At 37.5% G+C, this 25,757-nt stretch overlaps 1 protein-coding gene across 2 annotated transcripts in view; it reads right to left on the reverse strand.

The window, feature by feature from the left end:
• The window catches only part of LOC136863973 (titin), a 982,878-nt gene that overhangs the window by 193,736 nt on the left and 763,385 nt on the right, over positions 1 to 25,757 (reverse strand). For both annotated transcript variants that reach the window (XM_067140442.2, XM_067140441.2), the window contains 6 exons: positions 22,536 to 22,892; positions 16,340 to 16,516; positions 12,050 to 12,233; positions 11,798 to 11,928; positions 11,322 to 11,498; positions 6,242 to 6,514 (listed from right to left, as the gene is read on the reverse strand). In XM_067140442.2, coding sequence (XP_066996543.2) covers positions 6,242 to 6,514; positions 11,322 to 11,498; positions 11,798 to 11,928; positions 12,050 to 12,233; positions 16,340 to 16,516; positions 22,536 to 22,892 — 1,299 coding nt within the window. The remainder of the gene's footprint in view (positions 1 to 6,241; positions 6,515 to 11,321; positions 11,499 to 11,797; positions 11,929 to 12,049; positions 12,234 to 16,339; positions 16,517 to 22,535; positions 22,893 to 25,757) is intronic.

Below are 25,757 nucleotides of genomic sequence, written 5' to 3' on the forward strand. Positions count from 1 at the left end.
GAATTCAAGAGGATAAATTGGGGAAAATATTCGTTCATAGGAAGGGGAATTAGGGATTGGAATAACTTACCAAGGGAGATGTTTAATAGATTTCCAATTTCTTTGCAATCATTTAAGAAAAGGCTAGGAAAACAGCAGATAGGGAATCTGCCACCTGGGCGACTGCCCTAAATGCAGATCAGTAGTGACTGATTGATTAAATTTCTTGGCCACCTGACGGTATGCTCCCTGAGTGGACTTAGTAGCGAGCTTTAAGTTTCAGTAACCAGGCAAATCTCCTCATTGGGCCTAAACCTGGAACTCTATGTAGAGTTGATTACCAACTGTCAACAAATGAAATGGGACATTCCACTGGCTACTAAAAAAATGCGTTGGGACAGTTGGTAAAATATCAACCGTTAATGGATGAAGTGACAAAAGCTTGGCTTTGCTATGGACCCAGAACTGATGAGAATGTTCACAGCTTTAATTTACAGTCAATTGCTTGCAGTACAGTGTGCTGCATTAGGATATCAGCTTTTGTTTTTCAGTATAACATTGACACCTGCCTGATTCACTTAACAATGTTTGTAGTGTCATGATTGATGTGTTTTTTATTTTAAAATGCTTTTCATGTTAAAATGCTATGTACAGTTTTATGGTTCGTTATTGCATAACCATATTCTACCATCATTGCAACTCAAGGAACCACTGAAAAAAATAGTAATTATTTTGAATACAAGATTTTTGTAAGTATGGTGTGTAAAGTAAATTTGTATCCTTGCACTGAAGTGGAGCAGGTATACCTCCAATGGAGGCAAACTGTATGTACATTTTAACCAAATACCACCCCTCGCGCCAATCTTAAATTTCTGGGAGAACTGGGAATCAGCTACAGCTGGATAAAAGGAAATGATGACGATGATGATGATGATGATGACCGGGAATCGAACTCAGGCACCTCAGGATGGCAGCTAATAGCATTAACTGTTACGCTACAGGTGTATGGTGTGTTATATTTTTTAATTCAAATTCATGGTTAATTCAAATATTTTTTGGGGTCCTTAATGTTCAAACTAACCAAACTACTGTACTTTCCTTCACGCTTCAACCATTTATTTTTTTCCAGCTTTCTCCTCATCCTACATTTTGCATATCAAGAAAGAAGAATTCTAGAATTCTCTTGAATGGCACCCTCCTGAAGAATGAGCCTATTGGAGGCTGAGAAGAATGAGCTCTGGATGAAGTGGGAGCAATTGGAGAGGAGCTCTATGAGTGAAGATGCAAAGTTTGTTCTTGCCCTCTCTATCCTATCTTTAAGTGTGTTTCCATCCTCCCATCTAGCTTGCCTAAAATTGGAAACTCAATCACTTTCCAAATATTATGGTTCACAAATACCTAATCAAACAACATGGTTTTCATAGAAGGTTCAGTAGTTCAGGCACAGTAGTCATTGCACATTCTTAATATTAACACAGAGGTACTACAATTCTTATCAATAGAAAACTTCAATAAGAGATGATGAAATTCCCTTTTGAAGAGTTTTTAGTCAGTGTTCTATGCTATTCATTGGGTTCCTGTCCAACTGGTAGCCATGACTGTTAAGGCATCAAGTCTTTATGGTCTGGCACCATGATCAGCTGGTTCAAGTCCCATTGGTGAAAAAAATTTCGCCATCAGAGGTGGTGGTATACAATATCATATCACTAGATTGCATGCCAAAAGGCTGGGTTCAATTACAAAACCTCACTGCATAATTCATATTAAATGAAGGCATATGACACTCTTGATGGTGATTCATCCATTCGATGGGAATTTTAAGCCTTGAGCAGACCCCTTGCTCTTATTTGACAGTAGGAGGCTATGTGTCGACACCGGGTTTCATCCTCTTCCTATCCCATTATCACTACCACCACCACACCCATGCATGCAAGTCAGGAAGGACATCATCTAGAAACACCTATACCAGGCCCCTCCTAGAGGGCACTATGATAGCACAAAATCTAGTGACAAAGTAATAATAATAATAATAATAATAATAATAATAATAATAATAATAATAATAATAATTTTGTGTGGCTATTTCTAGCCGGATGCAGCCCCTATAAGGCAGACCCTCCAATGGGGGTGGGCGACATCTGCCATGTGTAGGCAACTACATGTTATTGTGATGAAAGATAGTGTTATGTGTGGTGTGTGAGTTGCAGGGATGTTGGAGACAGCACAAACCCCCAGTTCCCAAGCCAAGGGAATTAACCATTTAAGGTTAAAGTCTCCAACCCAGCCGGGAATCAAACCCGGGACCTCTGTGACCAAAGGTCAGCATGCTAACCATTTAGCCATGGAGCCAGACAGTGACAAGGTAATTGACAGAGTAACTGCATCATTTGACAGTCATGAAAGTGTAAGATTTCTATTTAATGTTACGATGGGTTTTATTATGAGTAAGCCGGGCTGAGTGGCTCAGACGGTTAAGGCGCTGGCCTTCTGACCCCAACTTGGCAGGTTCGATCCTGGCTCAGTCCGGTGGTATTTGAAGGTGCTCAAATACGTCAGCCTCGTGTCGGTAGATTTGCTGGCACGTAAAAGAACTCCTGCGAGACTAAATTCCGGCACCTCGGCGTCTCCGAAAACCGTAAAAGAGTAGTTAGTGGGACGTAAAACAAATAACATTATTATTTATTATTATGAGTAAAGAAATACCAATGTGGCTGTCATGAGCAAGGCTAGAGGGTTTATATGTAGGTTTTATCGAGTGCTATACTGTACATTCTTAGTCATTGTTCTAAATGATGACTGAATCCTCTCATGAAGATTTCCTGATCCAGATTTTCCGGGGTAGGGAGGCCAGTTGCTTTCCCTATATGCCAAAGTTAATGATCAGCCTGTCAGTAAGTATCTGAAAGCATAATGATTATCAGGAATCAGCTGTATACTTGACAATACATCCTTGCAAAACACTAATGTCGTATGAGTAAAAGAATGCTTTCCCTCATCCATTTAATACATGACAATCATTGCGAGCTCCTAAAGAAGAAGAAATTACTCAAAATGTCTCTAACTTCCTGCATGGACAGGTTGCCAAATTGACAAAGTAATACATCATACACACAGATATACAGGGTGCCCCAGGAGGAATGGTCAATATTCAGGGATACGACAGGAACGATCATTTGAAGCAAAAAATTCATATGGACATATGCCCCATTCCGAATGATTTCCAAGATAGAACACATTTAATGTACATTTGTTTTTGGGCTAGTGGCACGCACATCTGTGTCTTACCCACCCAACCACTTTGATGTTTTAAAATGTTTAAAGTTTCCACATGTGATATTCACCATATACGTGTCTGTGGGGCACTGTTACGAGCAGAAAGTCACCGTGTGCTGGTAGTAGGACTATGCTGCATCATTTCAACAATGTGTTGCTGTTCCTGCACAGGTTGTTGAACTACAGGTTCAGAAGGAAAATAGGAACTTTGAAGAATACCTGTTTCATGCAATGTGCTGAAAACTCTGGTAAACACTCTACGATCAGGAATTCGACGTGTGGGAAAGCACCAATGGTATTCCTCGACAGCAGCAGGAGCACTACCATCACAGAAGCCATAAAAATACGCCATTATCTGTATATTCTTCATTAGAGTAGATGTATGGCATTTTGGCCAGCGTGTGTACAAACAAAGTTAACTGATGCCTCTCTTTGATACACTCTCAATCCCTCGCACTACTTCACTCACAACACACCGTGGACAACTGCACATTCAACAGGCTAGTTTAAAGACAGAAAGACATCCCGAGCAAAGAGGTTGAAAGCAACGAGGTAGGTTGGTCTAGAATAAAACATCAAAGGGGTAATAAATAATAATAATCGTATGGCCTCAGCTACCGTGTGCAGACATTTCAAGTTGATGTCATCAGGCTGTCTGCTCGCCAATTTCAACGTTCCATTTTATTCTAGCCCACTAGCTGGCAGACCGAGTAAACTGAAACTCTCTTGGGCGTCCATGGCTGAGATTTAATTAATTTTGTCGGGTAAACACCAAATGTGTCACCAAAGGGGTTGTGTGGGTAAGACACGTACGTGCACGCCATTAGCCCAAAAACAAAAGTACATTAAATTTCCATCTAGGAAACCATTTGGAATAGGGCCTGTCCACGTGAAGATTTTGCTTCAAATGAACGTTCCTGTCATATCCATTCCACCATTCCTCCTGGGACATCCTGTATAATTTAAGGGGAAAAGAATGGTCCATAAAAATGAGATCAGAGTACAGTATATTCACAGATCCTTGAATCGCAGCAATGGCAATTTTATCAACACTTTTCACAGGCAGCTGAAACTCTTTTCAGAAATTTATATTAAAAAGTCTAGGATGGTGCCACATACTCCAGAAATCAATTCAATAACTTTGATATAGTCTTCTTTTTCTTTTTTTTTTTTTTTTTGCTAGTTGCTTTACGTCGCACCGACACAGATAGGTCTTATGGCGATGATGGGACGGGAAAGGACTAGGAGTTGGAAGGAAGCAGCCATGGCCTTAATTAAGGTACAGCCCCAGCATTTGCCTGGTGTGAAAATGGAAAACCACGGAAAACCATTTTCAGGTCTGCCGACAGTGGGGTTCGAACCTACCATCTCCCGAATACTGGATACTGGCCGCACTTAAGCGACTGCAGCTATCGAGCTCAGTTTGACATAGTCAAGCTGGTACTCTGATTGTAGAAAGGCATTGTTGAACTCGGATGTTTTATTTCTCGAGATACATTTCCTCCAGCTAAGCCTCCGTGGCTCAGGCAGCAGCGCGTCGGCCTCTCACCGCTGATTCCGTGGTTCAAATCTCGGTCACTCCACGTAAAATTTGTGTTGGACAAAGCGGAGGTGGGACAGGTTTTTCTCCAGGTACTCCGGTTTTCTGTGTCATCTTTCATTCCAGCAACACTCTACATTATAATTTCATTTCATCTGTCGGTCATTAATCATTGCCCCAGAGGAGTGCAACAGGCCTCGGCAGCTGGCACAATTCCTATCCTCGCCGCAAGATGGGGGCTTCATTCATTCCATCTCAGACCCGGTCAATGACTGGAAAACAGGTTGTAGGTTTTCATTCATAATTCTTCCAGCTGTTCTTTATGGTGCTCGAATCACACGGTGGGACCAATAATGAATTTCAGCATCCACCTCCTCACGTTTAAGTTATACCACATTAGTATTATTTACATTACTTATAATTCTGGTAAGATATGAGGCTAACTTTAAAAGGAAGCCACTAGTCAAGATTTTCATCTTAGCATGAACGCATCTGAGCTGAACCAAATATGACATCATCCACGTCTGCAATCATTTGATACAAATCGTGAGCATACCTGCGCAGGGCATGATATGAGGAAAATGAGCTTCAGCTCTGATAAACGACACTATCCCAAGTATTTCTTACAGCAAATTAAGAAATAATCCAATTAATATGGCCACTAAAATTTAATGTGATGGGAATTCATAATCCTTTCATATAAGTTTCCTAGAAAAACAATTGTATATAACAACTTCTACAGTTACAATGGACAGAATTGTGTTAAAAAATGTATGGATCATTTTGAGATTATTACAAAAATCAAATGATGTAAAAGCAAGAAAATTATTCATGTGTATCAGGTGGAAAGACAGATCATGAGAGAATTACGATATTAAAGATATCCTTGAATTTTGAATTTGAAAGAGTTCATTCATGTAATATATTTAATCCTTTGTTAATACTATCTATTTGTAGCCAGCATTAGTCTGCTTGTAGAGAATTTACATTTTTAACCAAAGGAATTACAGTATACACATGAATCAGCTAAGTTGTCCACTTAAAGTAACTCAAACTATTAACGATGTTGAAAATCTGTTTTCAGTTGCAATCAATAATCAGACTTACAGTACTTTTCAAGTGTGTCAATTTCTGCCAAGATAATATCACTAACATCGTGTTTGTTTGTTTTTTTTTTTTTTTTTTTCAAATACAACTACGCTGTCTTCTACACCTAGCATGAGAGTTCTGGACTGTTGTAAATTCAGAGGAGTGATTATTTTCAAAATCCAAGAAGTACTTCACAAAAAAAAATTGAATGTCTTCAAATGTCCCTTATTCACCAGCCCAGGTGAACTGAGTAATTGAATGAAGTTTAGAGGAAGGCTTTAGTACAAAAAGAAGTATGGCCTATTTAGAAGTATTGTTAAATCTATGTATTGCACTATCATCTATTCTGTTCACGCTTACCTCAATAGTTTTTTCAAAATACACAAAAGCTAATGATGTTGCTTTTGCGCTTGTCAAAGATTCCCCATACTGACCCTGCAGTGCCGAGAGTTGTTTACTAAGATCACTTAAGGTAGAGTTGATTTGTTGAAGATCAGAGTCAAATTGGCAGAGTTGAAAATGTTGTTCTAGTTGAAGTTTACGATCTGTCCAGGCTGATTCCCAGGCAAGTTGCTTGATTTGAAGAAGCCTTGTTACTCTCTCAATATCATGCTTCGCTGGTATTGCTGGCTCCTATTAAAAAAAGAGAACCAATTATTAGAGTCAACATTTATTTAACCGCTAATTTATTCATGCAGGTTCAAAACATCAGGATTTATAAGAAGTCAAATTGTTACTACCCTCGACTTTCTTCACAAACTCAACAAAAATAAACCACATAGATACACTCACATTCATAATACGAGAGCTGTTTCTTTACTAGTGACTATACTGTTGTATGTACACCATGAAATGGAACCAGTGTTTCTCATGTATGCACATGTTAGGGTGATACACAATCTACCTGACTACACATGGACACTTCCATCCAATGCTCTGTGCATGAACTGTGCTGAGAAGAATAGTGTCCTATGTTGAGAGACTGGGCAAATAGTTAGTATCCAATATGTTCTCAAAACAGGAAAAGTACGGCTGGATTAAAATTGAATTTGCTCATGGCCATACAGCACTACAGTGTCGTGAAGGTCTTTCTGAGATGTGTGGGGATTTGGAATTGCCTTACAGAACCGGGGCATGAATGGTTCAAAGATTTCAATGACGGATGACAGCATGCAGCCGACATCTTTCAGCTGGGTCGTTTTGGTACTAATGACAAGGACGTGCTGCTTGTTGGTGGACTGATGGGAATGGATGCAGTCCAGATGGTTTGTGAGTTAGCCTGAGAGACAGGCCAACTGCCTAAGAGTGTATCGTAATTTTCATATCTTCATGCCTAAGGATGTGTTTCACATCCTGAAAGACCACCTCAGCACGAGAAAAATTGCATTACAATGGATTTCGCAAAATTTGTCAGAATTGCAGAAATGGCAATGATATGATGCTGGACAAACACACTCAGAACGCTATGGGCATAAAAGAGAGGTTTTCCTATACCGCATCACAACTGTGGAGGAGACATGGGTCTCATCATACAAACCGAAATTGAAATGCCAATTGAATGAATGTCATCATAACGGGTTTCCACGAAAGTCAAAATTGTATCAGAATCCCAGCAGTGTGAGAGTGATGGTGATTCTGGTATACAACTGTCAGTCACGAATTATCTTTTCAAAAAATGTGTACATGAGGGCATTTTTTTTTTCCGTAAGTGCCAAATGTTGTCTTTAGACATAGTGTTTTTGTTTTGTTTTTTCTTCAACTTGCTTAACGTCGCATCGACACAGGTAGGTCTTATGGCAATGATGGGACAGGAAAGGCCTAGAAGTTGGAAGGAAGTGGCTATGGCCTTAATTAAGGTACAGTCTCAGCATTTGCCTAGTGTGGAAATGGGAAACCATGGAAAACCATCTTCAGGGCTGCCGACAGTGGGGTTCAAACCCACTATCTCCCAGACGCAAGCACACAGCTGCGCAGCCCTATCCACAAGGCCAACTCGCCCGATACATAATGTTGTAAGTAATAATTTGTTCTTACTAGTTTTGAGATTTTGGTATAAATATACTCTATTCACTAATACACACTGTTTTAAATGGGAAATATTCTACTTCCTGTTCATATAGAAGAAATGTTGGTAAGAAAACTTCAATATTTCATCAACTGTGTACCCAAATAAATGTATAAATATTACTATGCAGCAAATTTAACTATTTCATTATATCTACTTACAGTACTACATATGTATATTGTTGCTTAAAATCGGTTTAAAATCAATTCATCTTCACACTCCTAAAAATTGTAACATTTCATGCAAATAAATAAATAAATACAAATTATAATAACATTTATTATAGCAATTTACACAGATTATGTTTCCATAAAACTTGTGGGTGTGTTGTAATGTTAGAATTAGTAGCTTGCGAGATCGCAAGTTACTGTAACTGGCAATCAGAACAATATGATGGTGAGACTCATGATGTTGATTTTAGGTTTACTAACTTCACTTCATTTCTACACTTATATACTGCAAACGTGGCTCTTTAGTTGAAAAAAACCTAACAAAAATGTGTATGCCTAGAATCTGTTGGGTTTTCTTCAGGCTAAAAGTTCCATTTGTGAACACTTATTTTCCTGCTTCAAAGTCAGGGATTGGCCTTTTGTCAATCGGCTGACACAAGTAAGGATTTTACAAAATGCAATTATTCTAAGGAAGATACAAAATGATGTACTTTTTTAGTGACCACAATGAACCGTTTAAAAACAAGGTATTTTTATTTATAAGCATGAATGGGCAGCAACTATTCTGGATGAAATTTAGTAATACACTGGAAAATTTGAGACTAAAACTGAATATTTTGTTAACAAAAACAAATCAGTTATTTGAATTCTTTGCTATAACTTATTGAAAATTCTCTTAAGAATGTTTATTTCAGGCTCTTAAGTATATCTGAAAGTCCGGATTCCAGGATGAATTGTCAGCATATTGGTGTAGGGCCCTGGGTTCATTTCAAGGACGGGCTGAGGAGATTAACCACGTTTGGTTAACTGTTCTAGCTCAGGGACTAAGTGTTTGTGACCATCCTAATACATACAACATATGACGCTACTAACTACCACAGAAACACTCAACAGTAAATAATCCTCCCCCATATACAGTTTAGGTGGCTTCAGGAAGGGCATCTAGCATCCATAAAACGTTACTGCCAATCCCAGATAACCAGGAAAAAGGCCAAGAAAGTAGAGGAATCTCGTAACTACCTAGACCTGAGACATGATCCACATGAACTGAAAAAGTGGAAAGTATTAAGAATAATTAACAGAAGAAGATAAGATGATGTGTATGACAAATGCTTGCCATCATGTTATCCTTAGCTGCCTTCTTTGCGAGTTTCAATTTCCTAGTAAGTTCCTTCAATTTCTCCTTACTTACACAGCCATTTCTAACTCTATTTCTTTCCAATCTGCACCTCCTTCTTAGTCTCTTTATTTCTCTATTATAATAAGGCGGGTCTTTACCATTCCTTACCACCTTTAAAGGTACAAACCTGTTTTCACATTCCTCAACAATTGGTTTAAACCCATCCCAGAGTCTGTTTACATTTTTATTTACAGTTTTCCATCAATAATAGTTACATTTTAGAAACTGCCTCATGGCTGCTTTATCAGCCATATGGTACTGCCTAATAGTTCTACTGTTAAAAACCTTCCTTTCTATCACATTTATTTTTAACTACGACAAAACAGCTTCATGATTACTAATGCCATCTATTACTTCGGTTTCTCTATAGAGCTCATCTGGTTTTACGAGCACCACGTTGAGGATATTTTTCCCTTTAGTTGGTTCCATCACTTTCTGAATCAGCTGTCCTTCCCATATTAGCTTATTTGCCATTTGTTGCTCATGCTTCCTGTCGTTCGGATTTCCTTCCCAATTGACATTTCGTAAATTCAGATCTCCCGCTGCAATCACATTTCTTTCCATGTCGTTTCCCACATAGCTGTTTCTTATCAAATAATTCTGAATCCGTGTCAGCACTACCCTTTCCCGATCTGTACACTCCAAAGACATCAAGTTGCCTATTATCATTAGAAATGAGCCTTCTGCATCCATTATATCATTTCTCAGCCATGATTCAACTCCTATTATAATATCTAGTAAATATATATCTATTAAATTACTTAATTCTATTCCTTTCTTTACAATACTTCTACAGTTCAACGATAACATTTTTATGTCATCCCTACTTGACTTCCAAGATCTCTGTACCCTTATCACCACTCCCTAGACAACCCCGTTTCCCTGAATATACCTCCCTATTACCCTTCTAAACAAATTTCCTAACTTATACTTACTACTGCGGTTTAAGTGAAGGCCATCTGAGCGCAGATCCCTATCTCCTACCCACCCATTAGGATCTAGAAATGTCACTCCCAGTTTCCCACATACCCACTCCATAGTCTCATTTAAATCCCCAAACATCTTCCAGTCAGTATCCCTTCTACACAGTATTCCACTGATTACAATCTCCGCTTACTTAAACTACCCGTGCTGCATTTACCACATCCCTCACATCTCCAACTATGTTGGTATTTATATCAGCTTGTCTTATGTTGTTGGTACCTACGTGAAACACTACCACCTTCTCCTTCCCCACTTCCCTCTCTTCTACTTTCCTCAACATCTGCCTCAACCTAATTCCTGGATAACACTCTACCCTGGTTTCCTTTCCTCCACACACTTTCCCCACACGTCTAACGATGGAATCCCCCATGACCAGAGCCTCAACCCTACCCACCTCATTTGATCCCCTCCCCTCCTGGTCAGCCCTATCCTTCCTGATAGCTGCAGAAGCTACTGCCAACAGTGGAGTTCCAACTCCCTATCTTCCCTATCACTTTGTTTATCCTATTGTGTGTTCCTTTTCATTTTCCTATCTTTCTATATATGACTAGAATTACACTTGTTTGTTCCTTTCTGTTACTGAATAATAATGTTATTTGCTTTATGTCCCACTAACTACTTTTACGGTTTTTGGACTTCCGTTATTTAAAGCTAAGCTTGTGGAAGCACCCAGTGTAGTTCCACTTCACTGCTACTTATTTAACATCGCATTCGAAGTCTGAATGTTGCATCCCAATGACTTTGAATTAACGAGGTTTTACTGTAGAACTAAATGAGGCCTCGTAGTAGTAGTAGTAGTAGTAGTAGTAGTAGTAGTAGTAGTAGTAGTAGTAGTAGTAGTAGTAGTAGTAGTTACTACCACTACTACTGCTGCTGCTGCTGCTGCAAAGTGATTAGTCAATATTCAATTAATTCTAAGTAAGTATTGGATGGTTCCCCTGCATGGTTGCAGAAAATAATTTCTTGATAAATGGCATCCATTATCATTGTAATTTGATTTTTCAAAATAAGATAGAAAGAATGAAAATAGGAAGCACTTACCTGTTGATTTATTCTTGAAATAATTTGCTCACTCTCATTTTGTGTGAATTTGAAGAGTTCGATGACAGCTTGTCTTGATGCTTCATGCTCCTTTAACAATAATTCTATGTCTGCAACTGCATTAGGTAGCCGTGTAACATGATACTGTGATTGAAGATTCTCTATAGTCTTCTCCACCTAAGTACAAAAGCAAAAAGATGGAGCTACATTAAAATCCTTTGTATAAACTGGGACATAACATGCAGGAAACCGTGAAAGTTCTTAATGAAACTGAAAAATGCAAAGGTAATAATAAATTTCAAGTAGTGCAAACCTGAATAAAGCCACTGAATACTAAGTATTGAATTGGGTTTCGAAAAAAACTTCAAGATACTTTTTGTATAAAATGAATTTTAAAAGGAATTTTAAAATGTACTGTGATGCCCTTAAAACTCCCCATAATAATATAGCTTCCATGAAAATGTTATGTTTCTTACCTCTGACAAATTCTTGAAGAATGAAATTAGCATTTGAAGTAATATCTGGTACTCTGTTATGGTGAGAGTTAACTTGTTATGCAGTTCCATTAGTTTGTCTATAATTATTTCCTTCTGACCATGTGAATCACCTGCAAGTAACATATTTCAGCAGGAATTTAAAAATTATCTAGTTTTACACATATTAATCATAAGGAAAAATATTTAAGATTTAATGAAAATCATTTAGCAGAGATAAACAGAATTTCATACCTTTCAAAGCCAAATTTTCAGCAGTTTTTACCCGTAATTCAATTTCTGCCTGGGCTTTCTTTAACTCAGGGAGTACAATCTGGAGCTTCTCTTCCACTTCTCTGCAAACAGTCTTTGAAGATGTACTGTCCCCAGTCAAAACTGGATATAGCTGGGCATCAAGTTTTGAAACCCAGTCTAAGGTCTGGAAAAGAAAACAAGAAATCTTGTCATTTCTGAATCAACTATAACAATCCAATAGAACACAAAAATCACCTCTAAATACAGAAATGATTTACAAGAGAAGTATTAAAACTTGCACTTTTGTTAAATAAGAATACAAGGATATCTTTGTTTTTTCAACCTTTAAAAGTTTTACTTTTTAGAATTGAATTCTATACATTGCATTAGAACCATCATACAAGTAAGATATAATTAAAGAACAATTTGTAACTACTGGCAAAAAGTAGAGAAGTGAAAGTTAAAATTTTTTAGCTAAATGGCAAAAATACTTTGACTTTTATGACAACATATTTTCCTTCCAGAATAGTATACAGATGAATGAACCATGCTTATTGATATATTTTCATTCTGATTCATTTGTATAATTTCCCTGACATTTCTTAGTCAGGTGTCATAAGGAGCCCACTTCTCTAACAGGGCTGGTAAAACATTTATTGTCCGCTTCACTGACTACAGTTCTTTCACCCAACATTACCGTTTGCACAATTCCATCCCAAAGTTTAAATTTTTCAAGGCACCCAGAGCTGCCCTATTCATAACCTTATTCTTCAGTGAATTTTTTCTTCTTGTTCATGAACTAAGCAACTGGTGATTGGAATGTTTTTGTCTCTTACATGGGTCACTGACTGATTCATAGCTTCTTTCAAGCTCTGGAGAACTCGACACTTTAAGTCTCTTTCACTGAGGTTTAATTCGCGATTCATCTACCATCAGGTGAATGTTGTCTTTATCTTTGAGTATTGTAGATAGTGTGCTGGGAGGAATTCTACACTTGGATGCAATATCCTCCTCTTTTTTCTAACCTTTCTCCACTTCATTTATCACTCAAACTTTTTCACTGAGACGTACAGTAGACACTTTACTTCACATTTCTCTGTGATTTACACTGGCAATACTGTAAGCACACAATGAATAACAGATCAAGATGATGTTGCTTTTTTCCTGGTACTGATGTAATGCAGGGGAATTGCCAATACAGCCTTATCATACATTCATTTCTATTCACAGCTACCTGTGGTCAACACGCCAGGGGTGGACAGATAACCTACTATTTAAACATACCGAGGTTGGCTGGGAAGATGAACTGTAAAACATTTAGAAACAATAAAACACAAACCATAAATGCTGGTTTGTAATGTTGCACAGAATTCAAGTTCTGATTCTAGGGAGGAAACTTTTGCTTTGAGAAATTTGTTTAATTGAATTTTGGTTAACAGAGAAATAAATACTTGTGAAGACTAGGACAGACGGCTAGGAAATTGAAGTTTCTTCAAGATGAACCCAAGTTTGTGAGTTTAATTACAGCTTACGTAGTCGATTTTTGAATGGTGGGGAAAAAGCTTGACACTCCATGTTATGGAACTCTGGTGGTACACTCTGTGTCAACAAAACTAAGACTTAATCAAAGCATATATAGAGAGATAAAAACATGAAAAGGCACACATAATAGGATAAACACAATAACAGGTCAGTGTGGAAGAGGGAGCAACAGAAAGAAAAGGCCAATCTTCACAACTTCATACACTGCCATCTTCAAATGAATTGTGTCTCTCCTAATCAGTCCCAGATCTTCTACATCCATTTCTTCTCAGCCCCTGACGAGCTTGTTTCTGCTTCCTAGTTTCATCAGGAGGGTAACACACATGAAATTAGACAAAATACAGAATAATCTCAAGCCAAAATCATTTCTCACTCACACGCCGTTCAAGAATCATAAACAACTTCACTTTACCAAAGAACTACCTACAAAATTCAGCAATTGATTTCAATGAATCAGTCAAAGATCTCAGTGTTAACACAAACAAACTTCTTTCATGGAAGCAGCAGATTATCGGGGTTTCCAGAAAAGTATTCCAGAAAAGTAACTCGCTAAGAAAATTCAGCAACATATTTTCTCTTTCTCATTTTGGTATCAATTCATTTCAACTACTGAGACACTGTGTACAAAGACCTGACTGACACTCTTATTGACATATTAAACACTTCTTCTCTTCTTCTTTTGTGTTTGTCCAGTGCTCCTAGTATTTTACACTTGCATTCATCTTTGTCTTGATGTCTCTTCTTTTGATCTGTGTTTATCCAGCATTCTGAATTTCCTACATTTCTCATATCAAGACTGAAAATCTGTCAGCATAGTCCCTTAATGAGTGTTGAAGCCCATCATCCTGATGAAGCTGGAAACCAGGAATGAACTTGTCGAAGAGGGCAGTGTATGAACATGTGGAGATAGTCCTTGTCCTTCTGTGCTTCCTTCCTATTTCTCCCTCTTCCCACAATTACCTATCACTATGTTTATCCTATTGCGTGTTCCTTTTCATTTACCTATCTTTCTATATATGAATAGAATTACATTTGTTTGTTCCTTTCTGTTATTGAATAATAATGTTATTTGCTTTATGTCCCACTAACCACTTTTACGGTTTTTGGACTTCCGTTCTTTAAAGTTAAGCTTGTGGAAGCACCCAGTGTAGTTCCACTTCACTGCTACTTGTTTAACATCGCACTAATATATCAAGGGTTTTCTTCAGGGCTGCCGACAGTGGGATTCGAACCCACTATCTCCCGAATGACGGCTCACATCTGTGCGACCCTAAACTGCATAGCCAACTCACTCGGTACTTCACTGCTAGATGGAATCACAATCAGTATGTTGAAATTGGTAAGTGGCCTACCTAAATTGCATCTTTTCAGAAGGTTTGCAACTCATTAGCTAAGGAGGTAATAATAATAATAATAATAATAATAATAATAATAATAATAATAATAATAATAATAATAATATGGAAGGACTTCATTAAATTGAACATGATGGGTCCAAAAAAAAATTGAGTCAATAACGAATTTGGGTTAAAAAGTATCACACACTGTACTTAACGGAATCTCAAATTCAAAACTGTCTGTACTATGGTATTGTATATTGTAAGCACTTTACTGTAAAGAAAAACATTGTACATTTCCTTATTAGTTTTGTGTCAGTAGTAAAGTCTAGTCATTATCGCTTAGTATATGTCGTCCAATTAATGATGGATTTTTTTTTTACCAAAAGTCCCCACACTCCACTTTTCAAGCCTTCAGTAGCCAGTAGAACATCTCATTTCATCTGCTGACAGCTGTCAATCAACTGTACATAGAGTTCTGGCTTTAGGCCTAATGAGCAGATATTTCCAGTTATTGAAACTGAATGTTAACTACCTAGACTCTTCAAGGAATGTACCCTCAGAAAGCTAAGCACTTGAACCTCTACCTAGCTACTGAACTACTAACAGTTCTGTTCCCAGCACCAGCAAATTTCTACACTACTTTTCTCTTCCACCCAATGTTTCATTACCCTTAAATGTCATTATTTTGAAATATGACAGTTCTAATATGGTATTTTTACTTCAAATTAAACAACATAATATTTGAATTAAACACAAATTTTTAGTATTGTGTTGAATAGGAATGTCAATGGTCCATGAGTAAAGTTTAAATTATTCATGAATTTGAACTTTAAACATTTTAATTAACCAAGTTGTACTGAAATAATAATAATAATAATAATAATAATAATAATAATAATAATAATAATAATAATAATAATAATAATAATAATAATAATAATAATAATAATAATAATAATAATAATAATAATAATAATGTATGCAATTAAAAGAAAAATACAAACAGGTTATTATTAAACACTAAGTATTTCATTTCTTTGAGCTGCTTCATAAGTGCAAACATATAGCATCATCTTACAGTGCTTATTTATCAAAACATAATGTCTGGAAATTCCTTCAATACATTTCGAACAATTTGACAGTCTGTGACAGCAAAATTAAAAATGGCGACCTATTGTTTATAAGCTGCTGTTCCAAAATATGAATTGAATATATCCTAATTACATAAATACAAATTAATTATATAACATAGGGGATATGATGTACACTAAATATCTAACTACATATTTAGGAATATAATGTTCTTACTACTATACAAGAAATTATCTCCTTTACCTGTCAATACATATGCCTGATACAGTACTCTATTATCTGCTGAAAACATTAAAATAAGATGTCACTTGCTCACCTTTCCACTTTCAGTCATGTTCCTTTCCCACGAAACTTTGAATTCTCGTTCAATGGTGATGCTAGTCTGCCATGTTTGCCAAGAGTCGGTGATCACAAGTTGTCTACTACCAAAATGCTCCAACAGTGTCTCCACACATAAGCTTGCTCGCTTAATATCTAGATATGGGTCCCCGACCTGTGCAAGAAATAGATATTGGCAATATGCCACAGCTTCAATTTAGAAACTCGTAAACATAACCATTCACACAAAAATTAATCTCACGATATGCAAAGGAGGAGAGACAGGTCTAATTCATGACATAAGAGGACAATGTCAAATAGGCCACATAGGAAAGTGCTTTATATCTGGAACATCTCTACAGTAATTTTTGTTCTTAAAAGGCATCATCCATGACATTAACATCAGGAACACAATTAGCACCGAAAATTATGATTTTCAACTTATGCTTTCAGTTAGAATATGTTACCCTAGATATCATGCTAGAGATCATGATGGAGATATGCTTTGTGCAGTGGTTTCTACAGGCTTCCCACTCAGATGGCTTAAGCTGAAATGTCAGTGGGTGTTAGGGAAGAGTTTTCACCAGTTATACGGCATCAAGAAGAGCAACCAGCCTCAAAACCTCAGTTAAAACTCAAAATGAGTCACAGGCACCAGTAACCTCAAAAAGAGTGAGACACTCTGAAGAAAGTTCTAATACTAGAAATCATGAAATTCAATGCTTGGATTGAACTAATTCAGGAAATTTGAAATTAATTATTTGTTTATAGTTACTAAGTGTGTAATGAAGATGATTACAGAATCATACTGTAAAGAAAGTGAAGAGATCCCAGTAATAAACTAATCCACTTCCCCAGTAACCAGGAAAATTTCACAAACATTAATTGAAATTTAAACTTGGATACAAAAATATTAAAGAGAGATATATAAAATAAGTGGTATTTAATATTTTTTATTATTAATATAGTACGAGAAAATAGCCTACATGTTCTTCATGATATGCTTCTATTATTGCTGAATGTCATTTACAGACGGCTATAATACGTCAGTCTTCCAATTCCCCAGTTATCTGAATTTTCATAATTATATGGGTCCAGCTTTTTAGGTGAATGTTTAGCATAGCAGCTTCAGTCCAGAGCGTCCTGCATTTAATTCCTGGCCGAGCCATGGATTTTAGCTGCATCTGGTTAACTCCTCTGAACTGGAGACTAGGTATTTATGTTCCGTCTTAAATGCACACCTCTTCATTTAGTCAGATCACAGCAAACTATCATAAAGAAAATGTAATAATTAAATATACCTCTCCATATTGCGTTGGGAAGGGCATCCAGGAGTAAAACTGGGTGAAGTCCTTGAAACCCATATTTAAAAACAGAGGGAGAGAGTGAACAACCTGCATCTAGCAGAAACCTTTGAAAATGAAGAGAATGAAAATGAACATCCACAGCCTGTTTCCAGTCATTCGATCAGGTCAGGAATGGAATGAAGCCCCATCTAGCGGCGAGGATAGGAACTGTTCCGGCTGCCGAAGCCTGTCGCACTCCTCTGGGGCAATGATTAATGAATGAAAGATGAAATGAAATGATTTTGGAGAATGTTGCTGGAATGAAATATGACAGGGAAAACCGGAATACCCAGAGAAAAACCTGTCCCGCCTCTGCTTTTTCCAGCACAAATCTCACATGGAGTGACCGGGATTTAAACCACGGTACCCAGCGGTGAGAGGCCGGTGCGCTGCCGCCTGAGCCACGGAGGCGCCCTTGAAAATGAAAAGAATATATATAGGGAATCTAAATAATTTGTGTGTGATGTACAACAAATGAACAACTTACTACACTTTACTGCCTGATAGTGGGATTTCAGCATCATGATATTGCATGAGCCTATTACATCAGGCATGAACATTTTTACATTAGTTAGTAATGTTATTGCTAGTATCTGTCACTAAGTCACTATAGTTGAATAAAGTAGGGTGTAATGTGCTCTTTCATGTGTGTGGAGAGGATGACTATATCCGATACATTTCTGAAAGATTGTTAATACTACAGAGCAGTACTCCAAAACATCATACACTAGGAATTGTATAAATAGCCTCCAGGCAATTAACAGTACAACTGAAATAACCAAATCAGTTATTGAATTTATGTCTCCTTTTTGTTTTTTGGTTTTGTTGCTTTTTGCTAGTGGTTTAACATTGCTCTAACACATCAAAGGTTTTTAGGGACGCAAGAATGGGAAAGGGTTAGGACTGAAAAGATAGTTGCAGTGTCCTTAATTAACCCTCCAAGTGGCAAACGCCTGATATCAGGCGTTTTATGCTTTTGCCCAGTGGGAACACCTGATATCAGGCGTTTTGACAGGCTCTTTATTTTATTTCGTTAATCGAATTATTATTTATCAAAATATGCTAATTATGAGTCAAACAAAGAAGAAATGTTTGGTCATTATCATGAAATAGTTTGTATAATAGCATGTTGCACTAATTGAATATAAAATGATGCCAAAGTAGCATCATAATCCCGCTGTCTTGTGCCAGCTGCTACATACTCAGCGGCTGGACACACGTATATCTCAGCTGAACCAGCTATATTTAGTTGCCAGTTTTCCTTCTGATATAAATTTCATCGGGCGAGCTGGCCGTGCGCGTAGAGGCGCGCGGCTGTAAGCTTGCATCCGGGAGATAGTAGGTTCGAATCCCACTATCGGCAGCCCTGAAGATGGTTTTCCGTGGTTTCCCATTTTCACACCAGGCAAATGCTGGGGCTGTACCTTAATTAAGGCCACGGCCGCTTCCTTCCAACTCCTAGGCCTTTCCTATCCTATCGTCGCCATAAGACCTATCTGTGTCGGTGCAACGTAAAGCCCCTAGCAAAAAAAAAAAAAAAAAAAATCAATTTGAAGTCAGCAATACTGAATCATTTCCTTGGTTTTTCTGGCGGACTGCATTGCTGGCTAACGAGATACACTTTGTGTCAGTCTTAGAGAGAAATCTTGTTGATGTTGTCAGGAGTAATGTTCTGCTCTGTGTTTGTGCCTCTAAATATTGTCGTAATTGATCAATATAGGTTTAGCTTTTCTAGAGAGGACCCACCTATTAGACAATGGGTACCGTTATTTTATTCATGGATAACTGGTATACAAAAATCCCCTTGGCTAACAAACTACTTGAAAGGGATACGTACCTCACAGGAACAGTGAATAAATCTTCAGAGGGATTGTCTCAGATTGTTTTAAGCAAACCGTTTACTTTAGGCAAGGCAACATTCTACTGGTTGCTTACAAAGAGAAGAAAACACGAAAACCAGTTTATTGTCTCTCAACTGAACGTCACGCTGAGGACAAAATTGTAAGGAGCCGAAAGGGAAATGAAGGGCAGATCTGTTCAAGTGTTCAAGGGTTGAAACCACTACTACAATTTCTTATTGGGAGGTGTAGATGGTAAAGATAAGTGCATTTACCATGCCACTTGTTCCAGACTGACCAGAAGGTACTGGAAGCAAATGTTTTCAAATATCCTAGGTATGGCCTTATGTGGTGCATACCTCCTGTACATAAAAAACACTGATAAGCCTTTAGCAAGACGAGACTTCATGGTCAGTATAATTAGTGAATTGCTATATGAGCATTTGCCAATTCCAGTTGTGAGGACAACAGGTAATAAAGGAGGCCCCTCTAATGCTCGCAAAAAACCGCCACACAGTAAAAATCGCCTATGTGGTGTGTGCTTGCAAGAGGAGGAGGAGAAGAAGGAGAAGAAGAAGAAGAAGAAGAAGAAGAAGAAGAAGAAGTCTACATTCTGGTGTCCAGGATGTAACGATGGTATTCACCAGGGGTTTTACCATCAACTAGTGCACTCCTGGAGGCCTGACAATCGTGGAGTAAAAAGAAAGACCCACCCAAATGACTCTGAGTGAAATGTACAAGTGGTAGCATTCAATTGTTGTATACATTATTGTATATTTTGTTCATCTAAGAACAGTATTATGAACTATATACCGGTATGTAACTATTTACTATGAACTGGTGCACCTTTTTTATATGTCATTTTTTAAATTTACCTAAATATAAACATATATATTGCAAAACTTTTGCAAAAATAAATAACATAAACAAATGGAATATATTTTTGGTCTTACATTCTTTCGATGATAAATAACTGCTTTATTATAATCATCATATTATTCCTTGTACTTTGGGCGATAAAAGGGTGTGCTGTTTTAGTATGTATAACATGTCGACGATTTTTGACACAATTTTTACTAAGAGTCTGCAACACCGGTAAAATATTGCTGTCACTACAGGGTAAATGACCGTCACTTCAAGGGTTAAGGTACAGCCCCAGATTTTGCCTCGTGTGAAAATGGGAGACTGTGAGAAACCATCTTCAGGAACCACCGACAGTAGGATTCGAAACCATCAACCCCTGAATAGAAGTTCACAGTTACATGACCTAAACCATGTGGCCAACTCATTTGGCAAAATATATGGCTTATCCATCATATCTACTGACCTAACTAGTTTGGAATAACCGATAAGTATGGTGTAAGTTTTGTTTTAGAGGCACTGACTGTCTGCTCACTTCCGTAATCTTTCTAGATGACCATTCACATTTTTAATTGGATTGCCATTGTGTGTGTCGTATTTAAATTTTAGTTTCTTGGCAAATGGTCCTTAACTGTCTTGTGGAAGCATTTCCTTTCTTTTCCATCAACATTTTGTTTGTCTGCTTTTTGGTTACTAGACATCCCTTATGCTGATGTAATTTTGCACAGTGTGTCTCATAAACAATAATTTATAGCTATGATCTTTATCCCACTCCCCTGACTTGGCCACAAAATATAAAGTAAACCACCCTGGATTAAGCAGAAACTGTCAAATGCAGAAATGGAAGTCATATTTTAAGGTATTGGAATGAATCATCTGCGTTTCAATTATTTCTTGTGGGAAAATTTGCCTTGACATATGAGTGCTTTGGATTACAAGCTCATTTACAGAATGAATTATGCTTGCAAACCAAGGCTTTTATGTAATTGACTTAACAACTTCGCACAGTACCTACACGTGGCCATGTTGTAAACAGTCTTGGGAAAGCAAGCATGTGCGTGTATTATGTGAGTCGTTTGCCGGCTTCCTCTGCTACACACAACAGACAAGCGGAGCCTCTGCTTGACAGAGCACATCCACGTGGCAAGTCATGTCTGTGCCACGTGCCGGCCGCAAGCATTACCGGTTCTTCACTTTCACCCCAAGTTCAATGGGGTTCATTGTCGAGATGCTCGACTACAGGAGGAAGGCTCAAAAGTACGTCAATCATTGAACTACACCTTATAGGATTTGCCGTTTGCTTTACGTCACATCGATACAGATAGGTCTTACAGCAACGATGGGACAGGAAAGGCCTAGGAATGGGAAGGAAACGGCTGTGGACTTAATTAAGGTACAGCCCCGCATTTGTCTGGTGTGAAAATGGGAAACCACAGAAAACCATCTTCAGGGCTGCCGACATTGGGCTTCGAACCCACTATCTCCCGGATGCAAGCTCACAGCTGCACGCCCCTAACTGCATAGCCAACTCACCCAGTCTTATAGGATTTTGAAAGAAAATATGTTACATTTCCTTTTCAGAGAAACTTCATGGCCCCTTCTGCTTGCTCTACCATTAACCAGACACTATAATTTCATCACTGCAACAATAACATTAAATCTGTCTGGGGGGAAGAACTGCATTTAAATTAATCATTGCATCCATTAGATTGCCAAGAGAACAAATTTAATCACAGGAAGAGTACTGTGTATTTCCTCTGAAGGAGGGGGGAAAAAAGGAGAATAACTGAGTGATGCAAATTTCACTCAAAATGAAAATGTCTAGAATGGCATTGAATAAAATGCATTTATCCAATAGATCAACATAATCAGTAACAATTATTCTATTTGATATATACAAAAGTAAGAAGTAAAAACAAAATTCAGCTTGGAATGAGATCAAGAGAACGTTTTGTTCATGTTACTCACAGGGAAAGAAGGAAGGCAGATTAAATTGTGAACATGCATGCAATGTTTTATAGCAAGCAATATGCATATGAAAATAGTTATGGCCAAGCAAGTCTGCCACAAACATGTATCAAATAATATATAATAACCTATTTTAAGAATTTTAATAAACATAACTATTTTTGCCAATACTTTATCTTACCTTTGATGATTCGTCAATGAAGCTTTTTCCAAAGTTACACAGCTGAGCATAAGATTGTTGAATATGCAACCACTTCTGTTCCACTTCTCTCATAATGTCTTCATTTATTCCATCAGGATTTGTTCTCAAATCCTCTTCTATAGCATCAAACTCAGTTGCAAGATTCACAGCAAGCGTGTGGAATTTAACATATAATGTTGCCAAGTCAATGCGATTTTCTAGTATGTTCTTTAAGTTAAGCCAATGAGAATGCAATGCATCCACTTTCTCATCAATGTCTGTTCTTTGTTCATCGTTGAGATGCTCGAGTATAGGAGGAAGGCTCAAAAGCACATCATTAATTTCAGCACCTTTAGTCTGAAAAGAAATGGAAATAGATTGTTAAAACTCTTTCCCACTACATTATGTCTTGCTACAAGGGTTTAGTAAAAGTTCAAATAATAAAATGACAGTAAAAATATATTATACTCTCAGTATTCATATAATAGTAGAATATTAAAATTTATTGGTGGAAATATAAATTCCCCTCATGCTGTTACTGTGGTGCAGATGGACACTCTCAAGGAAACTAACAAACATGAGATCACATTTCACAATATACACGTTTTTAATTCCTGACAAAATAAATATAGTTCAGTTATTTCTCTCTGACTGGGAAAGCAAGAAGATAACAATTAACTCATACATTGAAACATTTAGGGTTGTATTTAGTTCTTCCCTAAAAGTGAATAGGGAGCTTTAAGTGACCATTTGGCTCTCATGGTCCTTCCTTAAATGCAGCATGCTCTCAAGTGTTCCCTTTACTATCGTTTAAAGCTAAAATAACAAGAGGCAGGTTGGACTTCTCCAAGAGTTCTGCTTAAACTATAAACTGCACATGGTGGCAAGTATTCAGGTTTCCTAGAACTTTCTTCAGCTTATCTTGGATATTTCTGGGGTTGCTGAAGCCACTCTGGCTCATTTTGGATTTTGAGGCCAGATGGCCCTCCTGACACCATATGATTTCCAGGTGAAAATTCCAACACGGTTTTGAAACCCCCACCATCTGGGTGCAGAGTCAGCAGCTGAGCCACTGTGCTAACTATGCCTACTATGTAACAAGACTACCTGCTATTAAAATTAAAGTTTATGGTGAATATATGCTTATTATGGGGAACTGTATTTACAGAATAACAATAGGAAGACAACCAGATGCAATGAGGAGTGTTTATTTCTTCCTAGCAATATTTCACGTTTCTTCAATTTCAAGCCTTACATGGGATGAAGCGATTGCCAACATTAATAGAAACAGAAATAAGGGAAAGTTAATTGTATTTGAGCAGTTGTAGTGTATAATTTCTATCAAGGATGTAGAGCGACAATGAATGACCATAATTTTCTCCTTTATAAAATGAGCAGGCCTAATCTAACAGAATTCTTTTAATGTACTCTACTGACCCATTCTTTTGAAACAAACTGTTCCAGTGAAGTTAGACAACTTCTCTGCAAGGCCTTACTATTGTAATAATTGAAGCATTCTTCAATCAATCAGTCACCACTGACCTGCATTTAGGGCAGTCACCCAGGTGGCAGATTGCCTATCTGTCGTTTACTAGTCTTTTCTTAAATAATTACAAAGAATTTGGAAATTTATTGAACCTCTCCCTTGGTAAATTATTCCAATCCCTAACTCCTCTTCCTATAAACAAATATTTGCCCCAATTTGTCCTCTTGAATTCCAATTCTTTTGAGATTTACGACTGATTGCTATTAATGTTCCTAACAGAGCTATGCTAGAGCATTCAGAATTGGTTTATTAGGCCTCAAATCTACTTGTAGTATACATACCAGTACTAATAAACTCATGATTATGAAAATGTACTAATTTGTTATTTATTACTATGGTTACTAACAAATTTTCCAGCTTGCATTTACAATATTTTCAAAATAACAAATAATTCTAGTCAGATTACGCATTCTGGTAGGTATATGTATCCCAGGGGTTAGGCCTTCAGGCTGTGAGCTAGGAGTTTAACCTCACATAAAAGTTTGAGCTTCACTGCAGATAAGGAAATTTATCAATGAAAAGTTCAATAAATTCATTAAGTTAGCACCTTTAGTTCCAAATGTGATTTAGAGAAAATATTACTCTAATATTTTTTCAATTACCTATACCCTCTAAGAGAGAGAATCTCTTCCAGAAAATCTGAAAATGACTGAGTATGTTAAGGCACTTATTTTGCAAATGGGATACATTTTCAGCAGTAAAATCATACAGAATTAAAAAACAAAGGAAGGTATATCCTAAATATTTACATAAACTATGACATAAAATCTAAAATTACTCATACTATGATCTCCTGCTGAGCTCTTACATTTCCCTTTCATGACCTCATGCTACATTTGAAAGAAATGAGAAAGGGCTAAAGCTGTCTTTTAGTAAGCTGTTCCATTCTACTTCCTCCCTTCCCACAAATAAATATTCCACCAGTTATTGTGCCATTGACTTAACACTATTTCAAAGTCATGATCAATCCTTTCTATGAGCCTCCGTGGCTCAGGCGGCAGCATGCCGGCCTCTCACCGCCGGGTTCTGTGGTTCAAATCCCGGTCACTCCATGTGAGATTTGTGCTGGACAAAGCGGAGGCGGGACAGGTTCTTCTTCGGGTACTCTGGTTTTTCCCTTTCACATTTCATTCCAGCAACGCTCTCCAATATAATTTCATTTCATCTGTCATTCATTAATCATTGCCCCAAAGGAGTGCGACAGGCTTCGGCAGCCGGCACAATTCCTATCCTCGCCGCTAGAAAAGGGCTTCATTCATTCCATTCCTGACCCAGTCGAATGACTGGAAACAGGTTGTGGGTTTTCATTCATCAAACCTTTCTATGTAAACCCCTTCAGTCTTGAATCTCTTTCCAATAACCTCCGAAGCACTTTTCTCTTCAGCAAATCCAAAGACCATCAAGACTGCCCAGTAGGCTACCGTTCTGTGCTAAAACTGCATAATGTTTAGCATATGTAAATTTGTTTCATGAATTTTAATCAATTTAGGTTAAGGTAATCCTTTTATATTTTCTTTCATATTTCATTTAATGAAAATGAAAACCTACAACCTGTATTCCAGTCTTTGACCAGATCAGGGATGTAATGAATGAACCATATATAGGCTATTATTACAATGGGGTCGCCACTCCAAAGGTGATTATTAATGACTGATAAATGTGATGAAATGATAATG

This window comes from Anabrus simplex, chromosome 2 (genome assembly GCF_040414725.1).
Source record: "Anabrus simplex isolate iqAnaSimp1 chromosome 2, ASM4041472v1, whole genome shotgun sequence".
Lineage (NCBI taxonomy): Eukaryota > Metazoa > Arthropoda > Insecta > Orthoptera > Tettigoniidae > Anabrus > Anabrus simplex.